At 37.7% G+C, this 25,337-nt stretch overlaps 3 protein-coding genes across 3 annotated transcripts; 1 reads left to right on the forward strand and 2 right to left on the reverse strand.

Annotated features, from left to right (window-relative positions):
• Positions 1-824: 824 nt before the first annotated feature.
• LOC148788437 (uncharacterized) lies at positions 825-1,498 on the reverse strand. The gene is made up of 2 exons (XM_088880076.1): positions 1,181-1,498; positions 825-1,082 (listed from the first exon to the last, which is right to left on the reverse strand). Exons 1-2 carry the CDS (start codon positions 1,496-1,498, stop codon positions 825-827), a joined length of 576 nt encoding a protein of 191 aa, XP_088736202.1.
• Positions 1,499-3,412: 1,914 nt separating this feature from the next.
• Positions 3,413-3,913, forward strand: LOC105160137 (uncharacterized). Its single transcript, XM_011077403.1, has one exon. It carries the CDS (start codon positions 3,413-3,415, stop codon positions 3,911-3,913), a length of 501 nt encoding a protein of 166 aa, XP_011075705.1.
• A 16,892-nt stretch (positions 3,914-20,805) lies between these two features.
• LOC148788438 (STOREKEEPER protein-like) lies at positions 20,806-24,090 on the reverse strand. Its single transcript, XM_088879467.1, has 2 exons — positions 22,936-24,090; positions 20,806-21,053 (listed from the first exon to the last, which is right to left on the reverse strand). Exon 1 carries the CDS (start codon positions 23,877-23,879, stop codon positions 22,977-22,979), a length of 903 nt encoding a protein of 300 aa, XP_088735593.1. The 5' UTR covers positions 23,880-24,090; the 3' UTR covers positions 20,806-21,053; positions 22,936-22,976.
• Positions 24,091-25,337: the final 1,247 nt, after the last annotated feature.

Here is a 25,337-nt window from a genome sequence, read left to right on the forward strand (position 1 = left end):
ATTTTCGATTCCTTTCAATTGACTGATAGGGTTTTCTAACTTATTTAGCTTATACACAAACTTGGCATTTATTGTTTCGTTCAATATTTTGACTAGGAATTAAATTCAAATTCATCATTCGTTTGATCGAATTTAGATTTAAATGACTAACCTACTATGCCACAGAGTAGAAGATTCCACATTCAATATAATAGAATCAGAAAATATCAATTTTATTATTATCAACTCGATACTTTGAACAAGCCATCGTCTAAATAGCCTTTACCGACAAAAGTACCAAATTTGCTGAATTACAACTTTATTAAATTTGAAAACCAATTCATATCTCTTCCTAACTATTACAGAACTACTAATGATATTTCTTCTGACAGTGGGTACATGATTAACTCTTTTTAGCGATAGAATGCGCCCTGAAGGAACTTTCAAGTCCACGCTTCCCATCCCAAATACTTTAGATGTACTGGAGTTCCCCATGCTTACTGTCCTTCCACTGATGGCCTGATAAGACACAAAGATAGATTTATCAGCACAAATGTGCACATTCGCTCCAGTGTCAATCAACCAATCATATGGTTCGTAAATAGTCAGAAGTTCGGGTTGTACAGATACATACCCGCGAGTTGCTCTTAAGGTGCTAGCACCGCTAGAACTTACCACAACCATATTGACAACTGTCTGCCCAGTTTTGGCTTTTTTATTAGGACAAAGCTTGGCCCAATGACCAACCACAGGTTCCAGCATGGTTTGTTTGCTTTTGGTTTCTTATTTTTTGAGGGCTTGCTTTTATTGATGGCTTTTGAGTTCGTGTTAATCTTATTCACTTTCTATTTTTCCACTATAAGATTGGCCCTTGGTTGATGTTCAACAGGCATCTTGTGCGTTTGATTTCTATGTTCTTCCTCAATGCTGATAGCAATCATAAGATCATCCAGAGACAATCTCCCTTTCTGATGCTTGAGTGTCATGCCAAAATTTTCCCAAGATTTAGGAAATTTGTCCACTATGGACATGACCAGAAACTTCTCGGGAAGCTTCATCTCAGCATCAGCCAGAGTATGCTCAAGATTGATAATCTCATTAGTCTGTTCAGCTACAGATCAGTCCTCAACCATTTGATACCTTACGACTTGGAAACAGAATACTTTTCGAGCCCTTGCTCTTTAGTATTATATTTTTGGACCAACTCAACCCACAGAGACTTAGCAGTGTAAGAATCGAAACAATAGACATCGAAGAGCGTATTTGACAAGGCTGACAAAATAGCTCCTCTGCCTATTTGATCCCTTTCTGTCCACTGCGCTATCTCAGCAGTTCTGGGATCGGTATCAGTAGGTTCAGGTCTGGTCACCTGAATCACTGACAAGAGTCCTTTCATCGTCAACCAAATTTTTATTCTCTGTTGCCAGCGTTTGACAAACTGGCCCACAAACTTGTCCGGTAAACCAGTCAAGTCGACCTTGGGTGTGATCGAAATTGCAACAGAAATTGGCTCGACCATCTTTAGTATTTTAGGAAACTAAAAGTAACGTTTTAAAAAATGAGTTTGAAAATAGAGTTTTCCAAAATAGTTCCAACAACAAAATCCGATTTTTCAAAACTTGTATATTTTCTTCAAGACTATTGGAAAAGTATTTGGTTTCAAGCAATCGAAACGATATTTTGAAATATTATAATCGGATTTAGACATCGAAAGCAATTAAAGCCACGTTGAAACAAATAACATAAAGCAATTGAAAACGCTATTTATGACAAAAAATTTAAACTGAAAACTTACAACGAGAATTGTTATGTAACGATTCTTAGTACAATTGAAGTCGTTAATTTAACCGAATCGCAGAATTACTGCTTGCCTTGAAGAAAATATACGCCGCGTATCAGAAGTGCACCGGGTTCAACGTAATTTCTCCCAGGATAAGACGGTTATAGTTCTTTTGATTTCAGCACTATACCGAAGAACACCTCAATCAAACACTCAAAAGCTCGTAATTGAAACTTTATAGCTCAAATCTTTAACAAAATATAGAAGCCGAAAGAGAGAGACGGAGAGAAAAGTCAAAGTGTGAGTTTGTTGTTTGTGGTGTGTTCCAAATGGTGAAGAGACAAGCCTTTATGTAGGCTTAAAAAATTCAGCAATTAAAAACAGCAATGAAGACAAAATTAATGGCCATGAGTCCCCATCCAAAACCGAAAGATGATTTTGAACAAAAATTGTTGTTTCATCTCATCCAATTGCAATTTGAGGCTGATTTTGAAAAATTGTTTCATTACATTAAATATTGAATTGGATGCTTTTCAAGGCAAATGAAAATGGATGTTGGCAATAGAAATGTATCTTCAATTCTATGGGTTTCCACAAAAAAAAAAAAATCCCAACACAATCAACATCGTGTACAGGACCAATTTCTTTTATTTCTGGAACATGCTTGGGTACAAGAATGAATGTGATGGGTATCTGCTGCAATATGCTAGGAAATGACAAAAACACCATTCATTAAGGGTATTAATGTCCTTTCTCTAGAGGATCCGCGCCTCTTCTATCGGGCAGGTCGTAGAGGACCCGACCCGATCCGAATAACAGCCATGAAGACCCGGATAATCATAGTCGTTCGCTCTGGACGTGAGCCAGCAGGATAAGGCCACGTGGCCCAGTCAACAGTATCCAGCTGTGCTCTATAAATAGACCCGAAATGCCGTAATTTTTGCATTTATTGAGATCGAACTTTGTGATCGCTTACTTTTCTCTCGATCAACCTAACTTGAGCATCGGAGGGTCATTGTCAGGGACGTGCCCGACGAGCTCATTGTTCTTGTCTTATTCTCAGGGAACCCAAAATCTGATCTTGGAGGAGTTAGCTATCTGTGACGAGTTCGTATATAGGGATCGGTGAATTCGTGCCGGATCAGTTGGCGCCGTCTGTGGGAACATCTAAGAAGTATCATCATGGAAGGTTCATCGAGGAGAAACGCCAGGGAAGAAGAGACGCCTAGGAAAGGAGGACCTACGATACAAATAACAAAAGATGAATTGCAAAGAATGATAGAAGAAGCGAGTCGGAATGCTATTGTCGAATATGAGAGAAGAACTGCGACCCCAGTAGTCAAAGAAACTGCTAGGAGGCAACTATTCGAAAATACTGAGTCCCGTAGAGAGTCGAGGGAGCATAGTGAGCAGGAATGCCGGAGTAAACGACCGGCTTCATCGGAAGCTGGATCCAGCAGTCATATTCGAACAAAGAGAAGAGAGCCTATGATATCGCGGGCAAAGGTCGAGAGCGTGGGAAGACAGATAGAGAGCTTGAAGAAATGAGGAGAGATAGTCTCACACAACAAGAATTCCCCTTTCACTAATGACATTTTGGTTCAAACGGTCGAACCGGGTTTTAGAGTACCTGATTTGTAGAGGTACGACGGAATGAAGGATTCGCAGGAGCATGTGGCTGCATTTGAAATGGTGATGAACTTATATGGACAACCGGGTCCTATCATGGCAAAATTGTTCGCAACTACGCTCACGGGAAAGGCACAAGAATGGTTCACAAATTTGCCCCGGGGAAGCATTGAATCTTACGAACAGCTGGTACAAAAGTTCAATTTTCATTTTGCGAGCAAAATGAAACAGAACAGGTCGGCAACCCATCTGTTCAACATCCGACAGAGGGAAGAGGAGACCTTGAAGAACTTCATGGGGAGATTCAATAATGAGACGTTGGAGGTGCAAGAATTGAGGAATTACATGATCGTAAGTATTTTGATTCACGGGTTGAGGAAAGGTCCCTTCATATCTGTGCTCGCACGCGACCCTCCGGGGGATGTTGAGCAGTTAATGGCTTTAGCTCAGAAGTACATAGACGAGGAAGAGATGAACGCGATGAAGGATTCTGAACGAAGAGAGCGCGGACACACGTACAGGTAACCGAGGTATGCCAGAGAAGGGGGAAGCAGGATAAAAAATGATAAACCCAAGGAACCAAAATACCAACCCAAATACAACAACTACACTCCGTTGGCTATGTCGCGAGAGAAAGCATTGATGATGGTCGAAAATGCAGACGTTCTGAAATGGCCAAGGCACACCAGGTATGCCCCCTCTAAAAAATTTTCTAACAAATATTGCAGATTTCATCGCGAGAGGGGGCACAACACGGAGGAATGTTTCCAACTTACGGATGAGATTGAGAGGTTGGTTAGACAGGGATACTTCCAGGATCGGGTTTCCCAAACTACAAGATTAGTAAGGAGACGAGGAGGAGTAGGTCGAGAAGCCGGGATCGAAATCCTGGCCCTTCAAAAACGGAGAAAGCCCCACCCAGCGGGAACAATGCACCAACCAAAGGGGTGATCTACACCATTGCAGGGGGCTCGAGTTCGGGTGATTCGAGCAGGACCAGGAAAAGATGTTCTAGAACCATGAGCTCGGGCAGAGGAAGAGAGTTCGTGCTAAAAGTTGAAGAGGAAGAAGGCATTTCCTTTGACAGCTCAGACAAACCAGAAGAAAGCGGAGATATAAATGATCCAATGGTCATCCGGTTGGACATAGCAAATTTCACTGTTCACAAGGTGTTTGGTAGAGAGTGGCAGTTCTGCGGACATCAGCTTCAAATGCGTGGTTGACAAGATGGGTCTAGAGAATGCTCGGTTGGAACCGGTGAAGACTCCGCTGGTCAGTTTTGGGGGGAGCGAAGTAGCCTCTTTGGGAACGATCGAGCTGCCCGTGTCCATGGCAGATGAGCCTAAGAGAAAAACGTTGATGGTTAAATTTCTGATAGTAGATACTCCGTTCGCTTACAACGTTATCTTGGGTAGACCGAGGCTAAATTCATTCTGAGCAGTCATTTTCACTTATCACATGAAGATGAAGTTCCCCATAGAGTACGGGATTGGAGAGGTGTTATCCGATCGAAAGGAGGCTAAAAAATGCTACAAGTTATCACTGAAAGGGGAGTCCGAACAGAAGAAAACGAAGATCAAGAAAGATGCTGAACCTTGACCCTATGAGACAGAACACTTGAAGCCCAGCGGTGAATATAAGGTTGTGCAGCTCGTGCTTGAAGAACTCAACAAAACTACCAGAATTGGGGCGAACATGGATAGAGGGATGGCCATGATAGATTTTTTGAGAAAGAACATGGACGTGTTCGCGTGGAATCCTTCGAATTTTACAGGGATCGACCCAGAGGTCATTGTGCATCGTTTGAACGTCGACCCGGGGGCCCGACCTGTACAGCAGAAGAAGAGGTTGTTTGGGAACGATAAGAAAGAAATCATTAGACAGGAGGTCGACAAATTGCTTAAAGCCGAGTATGTGTCTGAAATTCAGTATATGAATTGGCTTTCTAACGTGGTGCTTGTCCCCAAATCCTCGGGAAAATGGTGCATGTGTGTTGATTTCACAGATCTGAATAAAGCCTGTCCAAAGGATCCATACCCCCTGTCGAGGATCGATATGATGGTAGACTCAATAGCCAGATTCGAAATGTTTTCGATGATGGACGCCTATCAGGGGTATCATCAAATCCACATGGCCGAGGATGACAGAGATAAGACCTCATTCATCACCGACAAGGGGATCTATTGCTACAACATGATGCCATTCGGTCTGAAGAATGCGGGCGCAACATATCAATGACTGGTTAACAAGATGTTTGGTGACCTGCTGGGAAAAACAATGGAAATATACGTTGATGATATGCTGGTCAAAAGCAGGAGATCGCAGGATCACCTTGAGGACCTCGCACAAGCGTTCAGTACAATGAGGTCGTATGGAATGAAACTGAATCCAGACAAGTGCACCTTTGGAGTAGGAGGCGGAAAATTTCTGGGGTACATGGTTAGCGAACGAGGAATTGAGGCGAACCCAGAAAAGATCCAAGCCATAATGAACTTGCGATCACCAACTACGATCAAAGAGGTGCATAAGCTAACTGAAAAGATCGCATCATTGAGCAGGTTTATTTCTCGATCGGAAGATAGAAGCCTACCTTTCTTCAAGATTTTCAGGAAATCAAAAAACTTCGCATGGACTGAGGAATGCGAGAAAGCGCTACAAGAGTTATGGTGCGTGAGCGATCAGCCCTAGCGAGCAGAATGGAGGTGCAAGTAGTCTCCGAAGCCGGGTCGTGGAAGGATGAAATCATTAAATACATGGAGAACAACATCTTGCCTACCGATCCCGTCGCTGCGAAAAGAGTGAAATTCCGAGCTACACGATTCACTATGTTGTCGGGGCAACTGTACAAGCGAACACTGGATGGGCCTCTCCTGAAATGCTTAGACGAGGAGAGAGCCTTGTACGTGATGCGCGAAATCCACGAAGGGAGCTGTGGGAACCATTCAGGTGCGAGATCGCTGGCTTAGAAGATCATACGACAGGGGTATTTCTGGCCCACATTGGTCAAAGATTCCAAGGAGCTGGTGAAGAAGTGCGAAAGCTGCCAAAAATATGCATCCCTGATACACCAACCAGCAACCTCAATGGAGCCGATCAAAATAGCTTGTCCGTTCGACCAGTGGGGAATAGACATCGTGGGACCTTCCCCCCCTGCACAGGCTTAAAAGAAATTCATCATTGTAGCGGTTGAATACTTCTCCAAGTGGGTCGAAGTGGAGGCCGTGGCCAAGATATCCGAGAGAGAAGTTATTAACTTCATTTGGTAGAACTTCATCTGCAGGTTCGGAATACCCAGAATTCTAATTTCTGATGATGGCACCCAATTTCAGGGAAGAAAGATTACAGAATAGTGCAAGGAGCTCAAGATCGAACAGCACTTCACGGCGGTCGCGAATCCGCAGGCCAATGAGCAGACGGAGGTGACTAACAGAACGATCCTGCAACACTTGAAAACACGACTGGAAAATAAAGGATCGTAGGTAGACGAACTTCCAGGAGTTCTTCCGCACAACTCGGCGAACTGCTACAGGAGAGACCCCATTTTTCCTGGTATACGGGATGGATGCTATAATTCCTGCCGAGGTAGGAGAGGAGTTCCAACGGATCGCATCTTACGACCCTAGTTCTAATCAAGGTGAGCGGAATTTTGACCTTACAATGATCGAAGAGAAGAGAGATGCGCATACGCCCGAATCTTGCACCACAAAGGGTTAATGATGAAAAATCATGATCGAAGGGTTCGACCAAGGCAGCTACAAGTGGGAGACCTCGTGTTAAAGAAAGTGGAGGCCTCCAAACACGTTGGAAAATTGGAACCGCCATGGGAGGGACCATACAAAGTGACCGAGATCAGGAAAAAAAGGTACGTACAAGTTGCAAGATATGCAGAGACGAAACTTGCCGCGACCATGGAATATCCAGAACTTGAAAAAGTTCTATGCGTAAAGGGAGATTGCATTTATGGAGCTTGTGAAAGGCCGTCAACTAGCTGGAGAACACTTATTATGGAGCCTGTGAAAGGCCATCAACTGCGGAGAGATCGCATTTAAGGAGCCTATGAAAGGCCATCAACTGCGGAGAGGTCGCATTTAAAGAGCCTGTGAAAGGCCATCAACTGCGGAGAGATCGCATTTCTGGTGCCTGTGAAAGGCCAATCAACCATCCGAAGACACCTAAAGGAGCTTGTGAAAGGCCATCAACTGCGGAGAGGTCGCATTTCTGGTGCCTGTGAAAGGCCAATCGACCGTCCAAGGACACCTAAAGGAGCCTGTGAAAGGCCATCAAATACGAAGATCGCATTAATGGAGTCAGTTTGAAAGTTCACATCCAAGGTTAGGAAGGTCGCATTTTTTGTATTAGAAACAGTCATTAATACATATGATAATATCTGAAAGGACTTGTACAAAGTGTAATCCCTTTTTGTAATCCCTTTTGAGAAATTCCAAGAAGCCAATTTGTCTTTTCGTGTTACATTGATTCAAAAATTATGCTTATCTTATGCTTGGTATTACCTATTGCCGAATTCTTCAAAACGCCACACGTCAACTGAAAAAGAGGCGTCCAACAAACTGCAATCTGAAAAAGACGCAGCCTGCAGTGCGATCTGAAAAAGATGCATTTCACACACCAACTGAAAAAGAGGCGTTCAACAAACTACGATCTGAAAAAGAGGCGTTCAACAAGAACACACACTATCTGAGAAAAAAGAGCACCCGAGGAAGAACGATGACAAGTAAAAGGCATCAATACACGAGCTGTCAAAAGATCTATTCTTTCATTAATGAAGCATCATGTACAGGACAGCATAAAAAAATCATGCCCTTCAAAACCACCCGTAAAAAAATTACAAGTATAGTATTGACAAGTGTATCAATAAGAATTGTCTAAATGAACCAAGCCCCTGATCACCTCAGTCGTCGGCTTCTAGCTCCTCCCTCGAAGCTACAAACTTATCTTCCTCGAGATCGGGTTCATCAGGATAGGGTTGAAGGTCGCCATCGAGCGTGATATCCATTTGACTGCGATTAAAAGACTCTTGAAATCTACCATGTTTCTCAATTTGAGCCTCACACGTCTTATAGCCCTTGGTGAAAGAGTCAGCAGACTTGATATCAACAGCAGTCTTGAAAGTGTCCGTCTTCAAGAAGTCGCGGACAACAGCCATACGGGAGCTCGCTAAAATCTGGTGATGCTCTTTCAGTGAAATGCGACTGGCCTGGCCTTCATCAAATCCCTTCTTATAGCCCTCGACCAGCCCGACCTCCTTGCCAGCCTCAAACCCTTCTTTCCGACCTTTCTATATGAGCTCGATCCGTTCTATCCCTATCAGGCAGTTGTGCTTGGAGCTCCTTCACCTTCCTATCGGACAAAATGTGGTTTTTGCGATAGGTCGTGCATTTCATGGATAGGCTCCGGAAGAACGTCAATGCCTGCAATATTGATCAAAATTGTTTAGAGTCGAATACCAAAACTGCAGTAAAAAATATGAGATTACATGTAGCTGAGCATGAACCCCATATTCCTCGACCTTGACGGGATTGTTTGCTACTAAGGAGCTCTGATCACGGAGAGAGGTGAAAGAGTCGTACAGCTCGAAGGACTCCCCTCCTGCTTTTGAGAAAAGGATAGAACTAGAAGAGTTGTTCCACCTCGGAGCCACCCGATCTCCCTTCTGTTCAGACAGATGGGGCTGATCGCCTCTCAGTGCCTCCCTGGTCTCTTCCCAGCAAGAGGCAAGTTGTTCTAACCGCAGAAACCTTTCGCGCTCATCTGCCTGTTCGGCCTTAACTGCAGCTTCCTTGGCCATCCTGCTCAATGATTTGGATCGATAGGACTTTGAGGGTTTCGAAGACCCAGAAGGTTCTATTGGCTCTTTATCTCTCGCCTCATCCCTATGCCCATGCTTGTGCGAAGCCCGCTTCCGTTTTTTCTTTTCTCCACTATTGCGGTCATGCTTCTTAGGTTCACCCCCCTGATCGTCGCTCAGATCATCGAGATTCAGTTCTAAGTCAGACGAGTTGTATCCGTGTAGAGGAAGAGGGGGGTCTCCTCGCTGTTGACCTGAATAGGATGATGGTCAGCAGGGCTCGCGAAGGGGCTTGTATAGGTGAGCTCGAAGGGGGATCTGCAGGAGGTGTGACCTACTTCCCCTTGGCCTTCATCTTATTTTTGGCCGCCTTCAGCCGTAGAGCGTAACAAGAGCTCATGATTATACTATCTGCAAAACAGAGGTATGTAAGCGAACTCAAACAGAATGATAAGGTAATGCGTCGTACGAGAAAAAGAGATCACCTAAAGACTCTTCGACGTGGAGGGGCGCTGGAGATAGCCCAGACAGTCGCAAAACCTTCTCAGTGAGAAGCTTCTTGGGGTCGTACTTATAAGAGGTTAAACTATTTGTTTGATCGCCCTCCAGACCCCTCCACTTATCTTGGGAACAGGTTTATATTTACTCCATTCCATTTTCAAAGGCCAAATACGGGTTGGTGGTCGAACAATTCTTACCAGGCCCCTACATTCGATTTTAAAGTACTCAGATATCTAAAGTCAGGCTTGGCAGAAAGGTAGAAGAAACCCCTATCACCTGATCGTTTGGAAGTGGTGAAAGAGTATAAACTCCATAAGTTATCAAAACTGGGTTCAACACCCAAATATTGCATTATTACGACAAAAAGAACAATATGAGTAATAGAGTTGGGAGAATTCTGCATAGGGCATATCTCCAGTTTATTCAAAATTGCGGATAGAGGAGGAGCTAAAGGGAACCTCAACCCGGCGTCAAGATGTTTGATAGAAAAGGCACAGAAATCAGCGGGAGGACGTTGCATGCGATCGAAAGCCCTAGGAATGATAATCTCGTACTCAGGGGGTATGTAATGTTTTTCCCTAATCTTGCGAATAGGGGTTCTGACACTACTGACTACAGCTTCCCAAGGATTCCTAGCGAGCCTATCTTGGAATTTTTCAAGGGTATAAGGCCCAACTTGTTTATCAAGAGTTTTGAAAATCTAGAACTTTTTGTTCCTTTTTGGAGAGGTAGAAAAGGAACCATGAGCAGACCCAGAAGGGGTCGCAGACGACCTGGAGCCAGAGCTCGAACCAGAATTTGAACTAAAGCTGGAAGACATCGTACCTTAGAACAGGATGGCTCTGGAAGCTGCAGATCGAACGTGAACTCGAAGTTATAAGCACTGGTCGCTAAAGCTTATGTGTGGGGCGGGGGAAAATGTTTGAATGAATGGTGTATTTATAGGTTCACTTTTCTGGGGAAGCGCGCCACAGACAAGGTCACCGGATGATGCCACGTGTCCGCCAGAAGTGCGACATCGATGGATGCGACCGTTCTACTTCTTCAAAAGCAATAAATTGCACTTTGAATAAGTGAGGGAGTAATGATGGGTATCTGCTGCAATATGCTAGGAAATGACAAAAACAGCCTTCATTAAGGGTATTAATGTCCTTTCGCTAGAGGATCCGCACCTCTTCTGTCGGGCGGGTCGTAGAGGATCCGACCCGGTCCGAATAACAGCCTTGAAGACCCGAACAATCACAGCCGTCTGATCTGGACGCGAGCCAGTAGGATAAGGCCACGTGGCCCAGTCAACAGTATCCAGCTGCTCTATAAATAGACCCGAAACGCTGTAATTAAAGGTAACTGTTCTGTATTTATTGAGATCGAACTTTGTGATCGCTTACTCTTCTCTCGATCAACCTAACTTGAGCGTCGGAGGGTCATTGTCGGGGACGTGCCCGACGAGCTCATTATTCTTGTCTTATTCTCAAGGAACCCAAAATCTGATCTTGGAGGAGTTAGCTATCTGTGACGAGTTCGTATATAGGGATCGCTGAATTCGAGCCGGATCAGAATGGATGTCCTAACCTTCTGTGCCATAACATTATGTTACAAATTTGAGATGTAAAACAAGTATTTTTTTAGCTTGATGTATGAATCAATGATAGTGGAATCGAATGAAGATTTGTCTAAGAAATACAAAATTGCCCAATTGTGTTCCTACGGCTAGAGCCCTTTTAGTCTTCTGATTCTGAAAAATGCAAAGAGATGAACAAAACAACACTTCAATAGATGAGGATGAACAAAGCTTAGGAACTGATAACAAATTAAACTTTAAAGGAAGGTACTAACAACACGACATTGAGTGCACAGTCTGTGTGACTGATTGAGTAGTACTGTCAGGCAAATGAACTAAGGTAGGGTGAAGGAATGGTGAAAGATTACCAAGAATGCAAGTGGTAGCACACATGTGATTGGTTGCCCTCATATCTACAATCCAAGATGATAAAACTTCAGCTCCATATCTACCAAAAACAACATTCATACCTGTAAAATCATCCACATTCGCCAGGTTTCCTTGTAGCTGATCAACCTGCATATTGCTCTTCATTAATCTGATTAACTCCTGTAACATATCCTCCTTATTATCATACTGGAGCACCCTTCTCAGGTCCAACTTCTGCTGCAAGTCCTCTTATTGATCTTGCATATCGTTTTCTCTTGTCCATGTAGCTTAAAACATGTGTCCCTATTATGGCCTGTTTTATCACAATGCGTGCAACATTGTGTTCTTTTGTTAGCAACATATTTCTTCCTGTCAAATTTGGCTCCTCCTTGCACATACCATTGTATTTTCAATGGTATAAGTTAGTTCCATGTCCACCTGCTTTTGTTTCTCAACACTCTATATCATTGCATATGCTTTCTTAATTATGGGAACTAGATCCATTACCAGCAGCTGGTGTCTAACACTATCGAAAGCATTATTATGTCTCATCAAAAATTGCATTAGCTACGTGAGCTCAGCTAGATCTGCTACTGCCTTTTATGCACCTCAGTGCATCCATTACATATACACTGTGAAATATGTTGTTTGGATTTGTTTTTAGATATAATTTAAATAAGTGTTGTATGTTTGATGTTGTGTTTTAAGAGACAAAACTCGTTGTTTACTATCAAACCATGTCACTTTTATATATATTTATATATATAGATGTATATATATAAATGTTCTATTTTTAAAAAAATAAAAATCACCATTTATTTTCAAATCATATCTCTTTTAATTATATTTATAGATATATGTGTGTATATATATTATATATAGAAAACTCAAAATAAAAAATTCACACAAATAAGGTGTAAAATAAAGTAGGCAAATATCGAGTGTGTTTTGGCTCATTCCCAAGATGGGGGAAAAATAGTTGTGACAGTGAAACAAAGTGTATTTACTTGAATTTGGTTCTGTAATTAGTTTTTTGGAAAATCTTCAATGTTTTTGGCAATTGCAAACATTGACAGTTCTTTTGAGATGTAAATTGCATATTTGCGTATAGCTATTGCAAACAGTAAATTTTGGCTTCAATGCAGTTAGGTCATTTTTTTGTTTTTAATTTTGCAGTGCTTTTATTTTTTTTATTTTTTGAGGTCACTTTAATTTTGCAATCTCATAATTTAACAATTCATTCATAATAATAGTTTTTTGATAAATTACATCAACATCCTCTAAAATTTGACATAATTACAAATACATTCATGTTAGATGAAAAATTACATTTACCCTCCTTGAGCTTTGTTCCGTCTTCCATTTAACTCCACCTGTAGGGTTCTGGTGAAATTATCACATGTTATTCTCAAAATACCCTGATAAAAAAATTGACTATGATTTGACCAACTTTTCAGACGAAAATGCCCTTTGGACCTAATTGTAATATTTTAAAATATTGAGGGGGTTAAATATTATGATGTCACATAGTTTGTACTTAAATACACTATTTTAAGTTTTTTGCTAAAATAGCCACTTTTGTCCATTAAATATCGGGGATTATATTATATATTAGGTGAATTACATTCACAGCCTTGAAGTTTAGTATAATTATAAATACATCCTTGTTAGATAGGTTATTACATTTACCCTCCTAATACTATAAAAAAAAGACGAATTTGGCACGGACAAGCAAATCGTTCCAATATGGAACGAGCTTTGGAACACATAAAGAACGGATATTAATAGATGACGTCATGATCCATATTTTTTAGGTTATAATTTTGGAACAGCCAAACCGTTCCAAAATGTGTTCCAAGAAAACAGTTACAAGATCCGTTCTAAAGACCATTCCAACATAGTAACGGTTAATGGTTGGAACTGTGTTTAGAACACAATATTAGAATTAGGGACGGTCTCGCAACAGCCGTTCCTATATGTGTGAAAATAGATCCAAAAGATAACAGTTAGAAAATGTATTTCAAAATAAGATACAATTTAGAATAGTTTTAGTACACACTTAATTAATTATGCGAAAAAACCGTTTCAAGTTATGAGTTTTACTTAAGCAATAATGTGTTTCAAAAACCCCCTGCAAATTGGAACTATTTTTTTTTTGTATTACTGAGACTGTTCCAGATGAAATACAACCACTATAATTCAATGGTAAAAAAAATCCTAAACCGTCCCAGTGACAGTTGCAAAATCTAAATTAATAGCTATTTTTTTAACAGCTAAATATGTGTTCCAGTAGCCATTTCAAAGACCATTTCAATGTTTCCTACATGTGTTCCTCTCTTTCCATTTAATCTCACTATCTTCTTCCATTCTTCTTATTTTCTCTCTATTTGACGAGGATTATAAGATTGAAGAAGACAATAATTATGATTGACGGTTCAACGTTTTTTAAAAAATATTGTGTATTTTAGGCCCAACCGCATAGATTGTAGGTCATCATTGTATTTTATCGATAAAAAATTACAAATATTAGAAAATTACCGATAGTAATTTGTAAAAATAGTTGACCAGCTAATTTTGTGGACAATTTACAAAATAAAAAATTGTTTTTAAGAATAAAAAATAATATTTTTCTATTTAGGAACGGTCCAAAATTCAATGTACCATTCCAAATATCGTTCCAACTTTGAACAAACTTTAATAAATATGTTCCTAAATACATTACAATATCCTAAATAAAAAAGGAGAAAAAATCAAAATATAGGAACGGTCAATTTATTTTAACCGTTCCAAAATCAGTTCCAAAAAATTTAATTTTGCACCAAATGAAAAGTGGAGGAAAAATCAAACTTAGGAACGATTTTTAAATAATTGACCGTTCCTAAGTTGAATTTAAATAAAATCTTGCCTAAATGTATGAAATGTCCATTCCTAAAATGATCTTAGAAAAAATGGTTCCAATACCGTTCCTGAATATGTCCATAGATTCCTCATTCACTTTTCAATTATGATATCTCAAATTCCGAGACCCTGATTAATTCCAAATTTAAACGTATAACAATACTTTTTATGTGTGAATATATCTAGTGGTCAGATCTAAAATCACATGTTCTCATGGACAGTTGCATTGCTTTTGACCTTGATGGTTGTGTATAAAATACGATACCTCAGTAGCCGTATAACTAAAATGTCCAAAACTTCATTGAATGTAGTATTTTGTCGATTTAATAATATCCAATGGTCTTATAAGAATTTTAATGATCTGGTTAGGCGATCCAATATAATAGTATAAGATGCTACTTACATCTATGTAAGACTAACAATCTTATATATACAAATGTACTTGATCTTCTGAATATGTATCAATTTAATTCAAAGCATTACATGTTTTTAATGGCCTTAATTAATTTATGGTCTACTTTTTATGATCATTAACTTGTTTGGGATGGTTTTTCTTATATTTTTTATTTTTCTAACTTTTTAGGGAAAATAGTTTTGGCACAAAATTAAGAACGATTTTTTTAAAAATAGGAACGATTTTGTTAAAAATGCTCTAAAACAACATCATGTTTGGACTAAACGACATCGTTTTTCTTTCTAGGAACGATCGTAGGAACACATCGACCAACCGTTCCTAAATGAACCAAGAACACTTGACCAATGCTCGTCAACTGAAACGACGTTGTTTTGGTTATTTGGAATGATTTTTCAAAAAATGCTCGTTCAAGAGCCCGTTCCAAAAGTCAATACATATACAACACTTAGCAAAATTTTATTTTCCTTCTATAATTTTTAAAAAGAATTCAAAAATTTTTCTTAATTATTTGAGATTTTCAAAAATTTTCTATAATTTCTATTAATATTTCTAATAATTTTATGTAATTTTTTTAAATTTTAATACGTTTCTGAAATTTTAAAAATATCACAACTTTTTGTAATTTTAATAATTTTCTATAATTATTAAAAATTGTAATAATTTTTGGTAATTTTAAAAATATTTAATTTTTTTTTTAAATTTAACAATTTTTTCTGTAATTTTTACAATTTTCATGATTTTCTATTTTTTAAAAAAAATTTGGTGATTTTTGAAAAAGTTTTGTAAAAAAATTACTTTTATGTAATTTCTGCAATTATAGAAATACATATCACATTGAAATGAATTATAATCTATTTTTTCTGAAATTATAATATTTTTCTGTAAGTCTTGTGTAATTTGTGTAATGTTTCAAAATTAATTGTATAGTTGTGTAATTTATGAAATTATTATGTAAATTTATGCAATTCTTGTGTGTATTGTATCATATTGCAAAATTTTTTTGTGAAACTTGTTGTAGAGATGTGCAATTTATTATATAATTATCTAATTGATGTAATATTATTTTTTACATGACATTAGCCCAAAGGTAACATAATTTTTACATCATAATATAAATAATCACAAAATTTGACCAATATATAATCTCAATAATAACATTATTTAAATAATAATGTAAAAATAATCACAAAAATTAGACCATTATTCCCAATTATAACATTTTTATATCATAATGTAAATAATCACAAAAATAGACCAATATACAAATCCCAATAATAACATTATTTAAACAAGAATATAAATAATCACAAAAAATAGACCAATATTCTCAATAATAATATTTTTACATAATAATATCAATAATCCCAAAAATTAAACCAATATTCGCAATATTAACATTATTTACCTAACAATGTCAATAATCACAAAAATTAGGCTAATATTCCCAATATTAACATTATTTACCTAACAATGTCAATAATCACAAAATTAGAAAATATTCCCAATAATAAAAACTTTACATAATAATGTCAATAATCACAAAAATTAGACCAATATTCGCAATAATAATATTATTTACATAACAATGTCAATAATCACAAAAATTAAGCTAATATTTAATATTCCCAATATTAACATTATTTACTTAACAATGTCAATAATCACAAAATTAGAAAATATTACCAATAATAATATTTTTATATAATAATGTCAATAATAACAAAATTAAGCAATAATCCCAATAATAATATTATTTATAAAATAATGTCAACAATAACAACATTAAGGTAATATTTCAAATTAAAATACAATAATAGAATCATTAGAACTAGAACAAATTGAGGACAATATTTTCAATAATTAATAATTATTTAAAAATATTTAATTCCTTTGTAACACTCGTACAAACACATCATGCATGCCTTTAAGCTTGTTTAGCTCATCAAGTGAATTTTGCTTGTAGAACTAGTTAGGTTTATCCATCTTCATCTGTCAACTAAAGACAATGTTGCTAGAGAAAAAAATAGATAAACTTAAGTTGTACTATAATGAAAAGTCCATGTGATAGACTAAACAAGCTTAAAGTAATGCTTGGCCGTTTGTATATGTGCACAAGAGAATTACGTTTTTAAATAATTAATGAGTACAATAATCATAACTTCATGATAGTATTTTCGATGTGTAACAATTAGTATATTATTTTTTATTTACATATTAATATCAATAATCGCAAAAATTTAGACTAATACTTCTCAATAATTTGTTTAGATCATGTCTAGTGGTACGCCTCGGTGCCACGTGGTCGAGGACATGGTCGTGGTAGTGGCCGCGGTCGTGGCCCGCCATTTCCAGTAGCACCATCAGATGCTTAGGTTAGGGAAGCAGTCCTTCGACCACCCCCACCACCTGACACGACCACACCGTCCTCAGCCTCTCAGACTTCAGATGATGTTGGACAATACAGCAATCTGCACCGGTAGCTGATGACACAATACAATAGTCTGCCACACCAGTGGCTGCTCCACCACCACCACCACCAGCAGACCCCCCCCCATCAGCGCGCTAATACATCAGCCTCGATGACGCGAGGTAAATTTATTTATCAAATTCTTTTAGTATTATTTTATCTTGAAAATATCTAATTAACATGTCCTTTCACGTCTGACTACCACTTCCACGAGCACATCAATGCAGTCATTTGGGGACACTTTCTCCACCCATAGCCATATCTGAGGTAGGTGCTGCTAGAGCACTAAAATTTCTGATTCGAGAGTATGAAGGTAATCAAATTTAAATTTGATTTGGTATTATCTAATAATCTAAATTGTTTAATAAAGTTTACTAATGTTTTGTTTAATTTTATTATTGTAGATGACCTACTAGTGAGACTGTGATAACGAGTCCATATTCCAAGTCTTACACACATGGGCCGAAATGTAATCCGAAATACATTTTCCGTCGCCAGGTCCAGCCTGGTCAAGCCACTCTAATTGGCCAACGAGGTCTGGCTCCAGCTCCAGGCGTACTGGGCCAACAAGGACTTCCAGTAGGAGTCCACGAAGAATAAGGTGAATCGGACGACGAACCCTACGGCGTCCTCGATTGTGTACCGAGGGAGGGGACGTTGATAAGTAAATAATATTATTTTATAAATAAGATGCTAACTATTTTTTCTTCTACAGAAGGCAGAGTTCGATCGGCCGCCCAAGTAGATACAGTTATTTGAAAGGTCCTATAAGGAAAAAAAAGGAGGATGACAGCTACAGCAGGCCGAGGGAAGCGGAGGTGGTGGCAAGTAGATTATTAATTTTATTCTTTAAAAAAAATAATTTTTGGTTAAAGAACTAATAATTTTGTTTGTTTTGCTGGAGACTTTTCAAAAGTTGATGGAAGATCGTCATCCTCAGGCCACGGTTGAGGACCATGATGCCCCGGCCGAATTGGAGGCTTTGGTGGCAGTGACAGAGCAGCAGATGTGGCTGGCTACAGTCGGGGCAAGAACAAGGGCCAAGTATTTGGCCTTGGTTTTGAGGCCCACGTCTACAGCCGGACCTTCACATCACCATCGCCACCCCTGCCGACACCGCCATTGCCACCACCACCGCCAAACCCGGCTATGAAGGACTGCATCGGCCGTTTCGAGATGATGATGGCAATGATGAGGGAGATGCGGGCCTCCTCCTCGACCGCAGCACTGCTTCCGACACAACCCCCGGCCTCAAACTAGGACGCTATGGATGTCACTAACTACGTAATTAGGTAATTTTTCATATTAATAAAATATTTTTCCTTGATTGTTCATGTTTCATAATGTTTATTACATTCCATTATTTCATAATTATTAAATTAATTAAATTCATAAATATAATTAGTTAAAAATGTATTAAATTAATTTAATTATATATTTAAATTTTATTAAAATATAAATTTATTTATTTTATTAAAATTTTTATTAAATATATGAATAAATTATAAAATATAAATAAATTAAAAAAATTGAAATGACTTTAGTAATAGTAAGAAAATATTACAAATCTAAGTAAATGACCGTTCCAAATACCATTACTAAAACAGTTCTAAACACGTGTTCCTACCTGCATTGACTATTCCAAATACCATTGCTATAACAATTTCAAACAAGTGTTCCTAAATAGTGGTTGACCATTCTTAATACCATTGCTACTTCAGTTTTAAGTATGTATTCCAAACTAAGACAGACTATTCCTAATACCAATATTAAAATAATTTTATATACGTGCTCCTAAATAAAACTGATCGTTCCTAAAACCGTTACAGAAGACTGTTCCAAACAAAAATATACCCGTGCCTAAAACTATTGCAAAGATCGACAAAAAAATCATTCAAAGATCGTTCCTATATTTATCACCAATACAAAAAAAAAACAGTTTTAAAATTCAAGCACGAGGATTCCAAAAATCATTGCAAAAGTAACCCAACAGAAATAAAGTAACTGTTCCAAATTTCATCAAAACCGTTCCAATTAAAAAAATAATTTTTTTGATAAATTTAATACTAGGAACGATTTTTCATATAATGTTACGGAGCCCGTCCCAAATAGGAATGGTCTTGCATGAACTATTCCTAAGTATTTGTAACACCATTTATAAGGATGGATGTCCAACCGTCCCAAAATTGTTCCAAAAACCGCTCCCAATTAGTTTGGTATCTTGAAAACCATTCCAGATACAAAAGAAAAAACAAAAAAATTGTTCCTAAACCCGCCCCAAATTCCGCCTTTTTTTTTTTTCTAGTGTAATGAAGTTTTGTTGAAGGAATTTTTAGTCTTTTTTAAAAATTTATTTATTTTTTTGCCAGATAAATGAAGGGTGTCTTTGTATTGCAGATTTTCTTTGCAAGCATTTTAATGTTTTACAAACCTCAAGGATGATAATATAATTTCCTACCTAACAAGGATGTATTTTTAATTATACTAAATCTCAGAAGCTGTGGATTTACTTCACCCTAATATAAGATTATCCCTGCAATGGACAAAAAACAGCTAGGTTAGCAAAGAAAAAATAAAATATTACATTTAAGTAAAAAATATGTGAGATCATAACATTTAACTCCCTTAATATTTTAAAATATTACAATTTGGTCCAAAGGGCATTTTTGTCTCAAAATTGGTCAAATAATAGTCAAACATTTTATTAGGGATATTATGGGTATAATATGTGATAAATTCACCGAAAACCTATCGATGGAGTTAAATGTTAGATGGGACAAACCTCAAGGAGAGTAAATATAATTTTTGATTTAATAGAAATGTATTTGTAATTATATCTAACTTAAGGGACTATTGATGTAATTTACCCTTATTTTTTTTATTTATCACAAGTGTGCAGCTTATTTTATTGCAGAGACATTTTTTTTATCTTTCATAACTGGGCAGCTTATCTTTTTGCAAAATTTAGTGGAAAAACTTGTCATTTTATCTTGAGATGCATTCAAATTGTGACATAATTCCCTTCAAGAAGTCTAGTGAGTTTCAAACCATGAAAAACCACCTTTGACCTTTCAAAAGTGGGTTTTCATCCCTCACATAACAGTTTAAACAGGGTTAAGACTAAAAGTGCAAAAGTTTTTCTTTCTGGGGGATCAAAATTGCTGAGCCCGTAATGTGTGGGACCAAAATTACAACAGTATCTATCTAATGGGACCAAAATTGCAATTTTTCACCCATTTATTCTCTTTATTTCTGACAGAAACAAAAAAAGAAGCAAAAAAGAGTTGCAATTCAGTCAAAAGTGCCAACTTAATTGATATTTAGAATTATAATTTATACAAAAGTTGTTAACATTCACACGTTTCTTAATTTGTCATCTGTCCAAACAGAGCACATCATGTACAAAAAATCCACAACATTTGTAATGTGGCAAAACAAATCATCAAACAAGTATCTTTCTCGCTTTACAAAAAGGCAACATATTCATGTTGGCTAGTCATGATAAAAATTCACATCCTACACAAAAACAAGTGCCCTGTTTTGTCTACTTCTTTCTCTTCCCCTTATCCTTGAGTTGTTCAGATTGCATTGCAGTGTTCAAGTTTGACAATGTGACATTGTTTACCATCCTTCATAATGGTTGGTCGACTTGAATAAGGCACAAAAAGAACATGTAAATGCTAAAGGGTTAGATACAAAATAGAAATTGCATATGATACATAACCACTTGAAAAATGCTTACTTGTTATTAGATACAAAACCTGAGGATGGCCAAGCATAGGTGGTGGTGCATGTGTAGGACCACTAGGTGATTTAGAATTGACGTTATGAAAACACCAAATTGAAACATTAATTGAAACAACAAATTGATGTCAAATTCCCATAGATCCTTTTATGGAAGGATACGTTGCCATCTAACAGCTAAAAACTACTGAGACTACAAAGGAAATCTCTATTCGCTAGCTATGGTTAAAGTTAGCGTTTTTTAAGTCTTAAACTCATGGAGCTTATTTCTTCAATTTCTCGATCAAACATTAATTAAGTATTCCTTTTTCAATACAACATAGTAAAATATAGCTATTATAAGAAATCTCCATTATGTCAGAACCGGTTCATCCATTTTAAAGAGTGGATTATTTGGATAGCATAGGTCATTTATAAAAAGATTTAGCTGAGCTTTGGGATCACCAAATTTTCATTAATCCAAGCTGGATTTTGCATGCTTGTAAAGCAGTCATACCCAAGTTCAGTTCTTAATTGGCTAATTAGACATTCAAAAGGAATCAAAAACTTGATGTAATAATGGACAACAATGTCTCGAAATATCTATTTGTCTACGTATCAGAAAATAGAAAAAATTCGCACTAGTTTTTTTTGTTCATCTAATAGTGCCTTTTTCCTAAGTCAAATACGGCTTCTCCGAAGAACATATTCTCTGATTTGTACTCTGTCTTTCTGTTTCACTTTTTCGTTAGAACAGTTGGTTGGCTAATGCATCTGATTCTCTAAAAATATGTTTCTGGGATGTAACTGTTTCATTCTTTAACTTCTTGTTCCCCTGCCCTTCTCTTTATTTTTCTTATTTACTTACACTATTTTTCTTCATTTTCTCTTTGGGCCACCAGCAGCAGCAAGATGGGATTTATAGTAAGGATGTTGGGGCCATGAAATTACCGCAAGAGTAATCATTCAAGACTAGAGACTTCCAATGCCAAATTTCATGATTAGAATGTGAGACAATGCATTGTATAAAAACATAATTAGTGAAAGGAATATGAATGCAAACATCTTAGTGTACTTCTCCTGTGTTTTGCTTGTAACCTGCTTGTTTAAACTTGGTATCCATAGATCTTATCTATTAGATTGCATTTGCATCCTAATAATATTGTCATGAAATCCATTCTCCAAATCCTTACATCAAATCCAAATCTCTCTGTCCAAATACACCCTTAATGATTTTAGCCAAGGGGAAAAAGAGAACCGGCCATATGTTTGTGGCTTATGCAACAACAAACTAAATTTTTTGTCTAACCATTTAACCTTTTACTGTCTCTGAAATATTAGATTGGAATCTTATCTGAACTAATAAGCCAAAGGTAGTTTGGTAAACCTGGGATCATAATCTAGTATGACGGAAGCATTAGCCCTTTCTCCATCCTTGGGAACTCGTTAAGAATTCTTTATGACATTCTTAGCCATAGTATTTGTGCATTCTAAGTGCAGCTGCTGCTGCCTATGAGGCAAATATTTTATCTGCTTCCTAACTTGTGACTTGATTCTCTTTTATTAGTTATGACATGAAGACTTCATTGTGCAAACAGGCAAGTGCACCTAATTTATGTAATAATCTGAAGACCTGCTTTAAAATTTCGAAGACAAGAACTCTGTCAAAGACATAAAAAGGACTCCATCAAATCTAATTTTCCACAAAAACAGACATCAACTCAACAAAACAGCATATATAACTGATATCAACATTCAGAAACAACTAAAAACTAACACTAAGATGGACAGCAACAGTATGTTATACCTGTTCAAAAGCCAAAAAGTCTCTTAAATCCTTCATTTGCTTCAGAGTAGATTGTGCAAGTCCCTCCTAATCAAATCAATCCTTTTAAGCTCCAGGCTAAGCTCTGCAGCTTTCACATCCCTCCACTTCTCTTCCAGCTCCTGTAACTTCTCTCTGCCAATCAAAAGGAATTTCTCCTTGATGAAGTTGGGATATCCATTTTCATTCAAAGACAATGCCACGAGTGGGTAAGCAGAAGCAAACTCCTCTTTGTCAATCTTCCCCGTTTTTTTTTGGTTCTTCATTATCTCTTTGTCTGCATCATGCTCTTTCCCAGCCCGTTTTCTCTTCTTTTGGAATCTGCTTCTGTCTCCCTTTTGTGGTGTCTCCTTTCCTTTTTCAGCATGTTTATCCCCAGCTTCGCATTTATCTTCTCCCCACAGTGTCTTCGACACATCAAACACAGCGGATTCATGGGCGTCCAAGAAATCAACCCAGTCCCCATTGGCGCGAGCTTTTTTAAAATTGTTCTCAAACTTGCCCTTGAGCCTACGAATCTCCTCAGACACCTGAGTTCTGGTAAACTGATGCTGGAGATTGTCCTTGATGAAGTTGTAAAACTCGGTCCACTTGTTGTTCCTCCCGTCAGCCCAGAAAACGGCGAGGCCTTTAAGCAGAGCGATTTCATCCTCTTCGGAGAATATCTTAGAGAAAGGGGTGTTCTTCACGCTAGGTTTTGCGGCAGAGCACTCCGACTCCTCTTTTCCAGATACGGGTCCTTCTTCTTCACGCGGTGGATTCAACTTGGTCTTCTTCGGAGGTACTGCTGCTGTGCTTTCCTCTTCTTCGCTTTTGGAGTCTGAGTCAGAATCGGTTTCTTCGTCTGCCTCGTGAGTAGTTTGTTGCTTATCTTCTTCGTCTTCTCCTTCTCCATCTCCACTGAAACTCAGACGCTGGGGCCTCATTTTCAGAAGAGAAGTGGGAGGAGTGGAGTAGTGGGGAGAGCTTTGTACTTCGATTCGTGCGATTGAGCGACAGAAAAAGGAACGGGTGGAAGGCGAGGGGTTGAGGAGAAGCAGAAGAGGCCAGCAAGGCAGCAAGAAACTGCTCAGTTCCCAACAAACTTTTTCCCTCCCAACTCTTTCCCTCCAGGCTGCCACAGCGTGCGCTGTAGGCCTCAGCGACGGCCGAGTCCTTTTTTATAGTTTTTTGAAAATTTGGTTTTTTGAATTTTTTTATTATTAATTATGCATTTTTTTAATTTTTTATAAAATTTGATTTTTCTAAAAAAATTTAAGTTGTATAATTAATTAGATTTATTATGTGCATTGGATGCACGTATTTTCTACCGTCAATTGCAAATTACGAACCTATATTTTCTTCGTATAATTTATTTTGTGATATTGGATATCATGAATTGTTGTATTACATGAAATGTATACTTTGAAATGTATGGATGGATGATCATGAAACCCAACTTATGTGACCCACTAAGCCCGTAGTGAGTTTTTGGTCAGTAAGGTGGTCCTATGTTATTACAAAATATTTTACCCATCAACATATAGATGGGCCTTGTAATTTTTTCGTGGGCCTCCTCCTCCATGTACCTTCTTCTCCCTAGGCTTTCTTAAAAATAAAAACCTCACGAAAATTTCCTATACTACTCTCATTATATTTAAAAAGAAACTCCGATCAGAAATCGGGGGAAGTACATTAGGAGGGAGATAGCAAATCTTATTATTGCAAGCCTAAAAACGAGAAGGAGAGAGAAGATAGCATTCCAACCAATAAACATACAAAAGGTCGTGGGCTTCGTCATCATCTACTAATACATTTCAAAGTATACATCTTATGTAATACAATAATTCATGATATCCAATATTAGAAAATAAATTATACAAAGAAAGCACATATTTGTAACAATTAAAAGATAATAGAAAATATGTGCATCCAATGCATATAATAAATCTAATTAGTTATGCAATTTTAATATTTTTGGAAAAACTTAATTTTATCAAAAAATGAAAAAGAACAACAGAATTAATAATGAAGAAAATTTCAAGAAAATCAAAATTTTGAAAAACGGCGAAAAACAACCCACCATCGGTTGTCTGCCCTGCAGTGCATGCTGACGTCGATGCCTGCGCGCCCGCCCTGTCTACTGCGTTAGTAGTGCGCGTGTCGGCCCAGGCTGTGCGCAGGCTCCCTTGCCTGGGCGCGGGCCTGGCCGTGTGAGCCTTGTGCGCCAACAACAATAGTTCATGCTGCGATTTTCTTTCTTTTTTGTGTTTAATCTAAAATAGCAAAATAAAGCATAAACCCTGAAAAATTTTAAATTTTTCACATGCTTTAAACATCCATAGATGCAAATAATGAACGAGCCATTTTCATCATATAAACAATAAATGAAAAGCGATAGAAAC

This window comes from Sesamum indicum, linkage group LG4 (assembly GCF_026168435.1).
Source record: "Sesamum indicum cultivar Baizhima isolate 11 linkage group LG4, ASM2616843v1, whole genome shotgun sequence".
NCBI lineage: Eukaryota > Viridiplantae > Streptophyta > Magnoliopsida > Lamiales > Pedaliaceae > Sesamum > Sesamum indicum.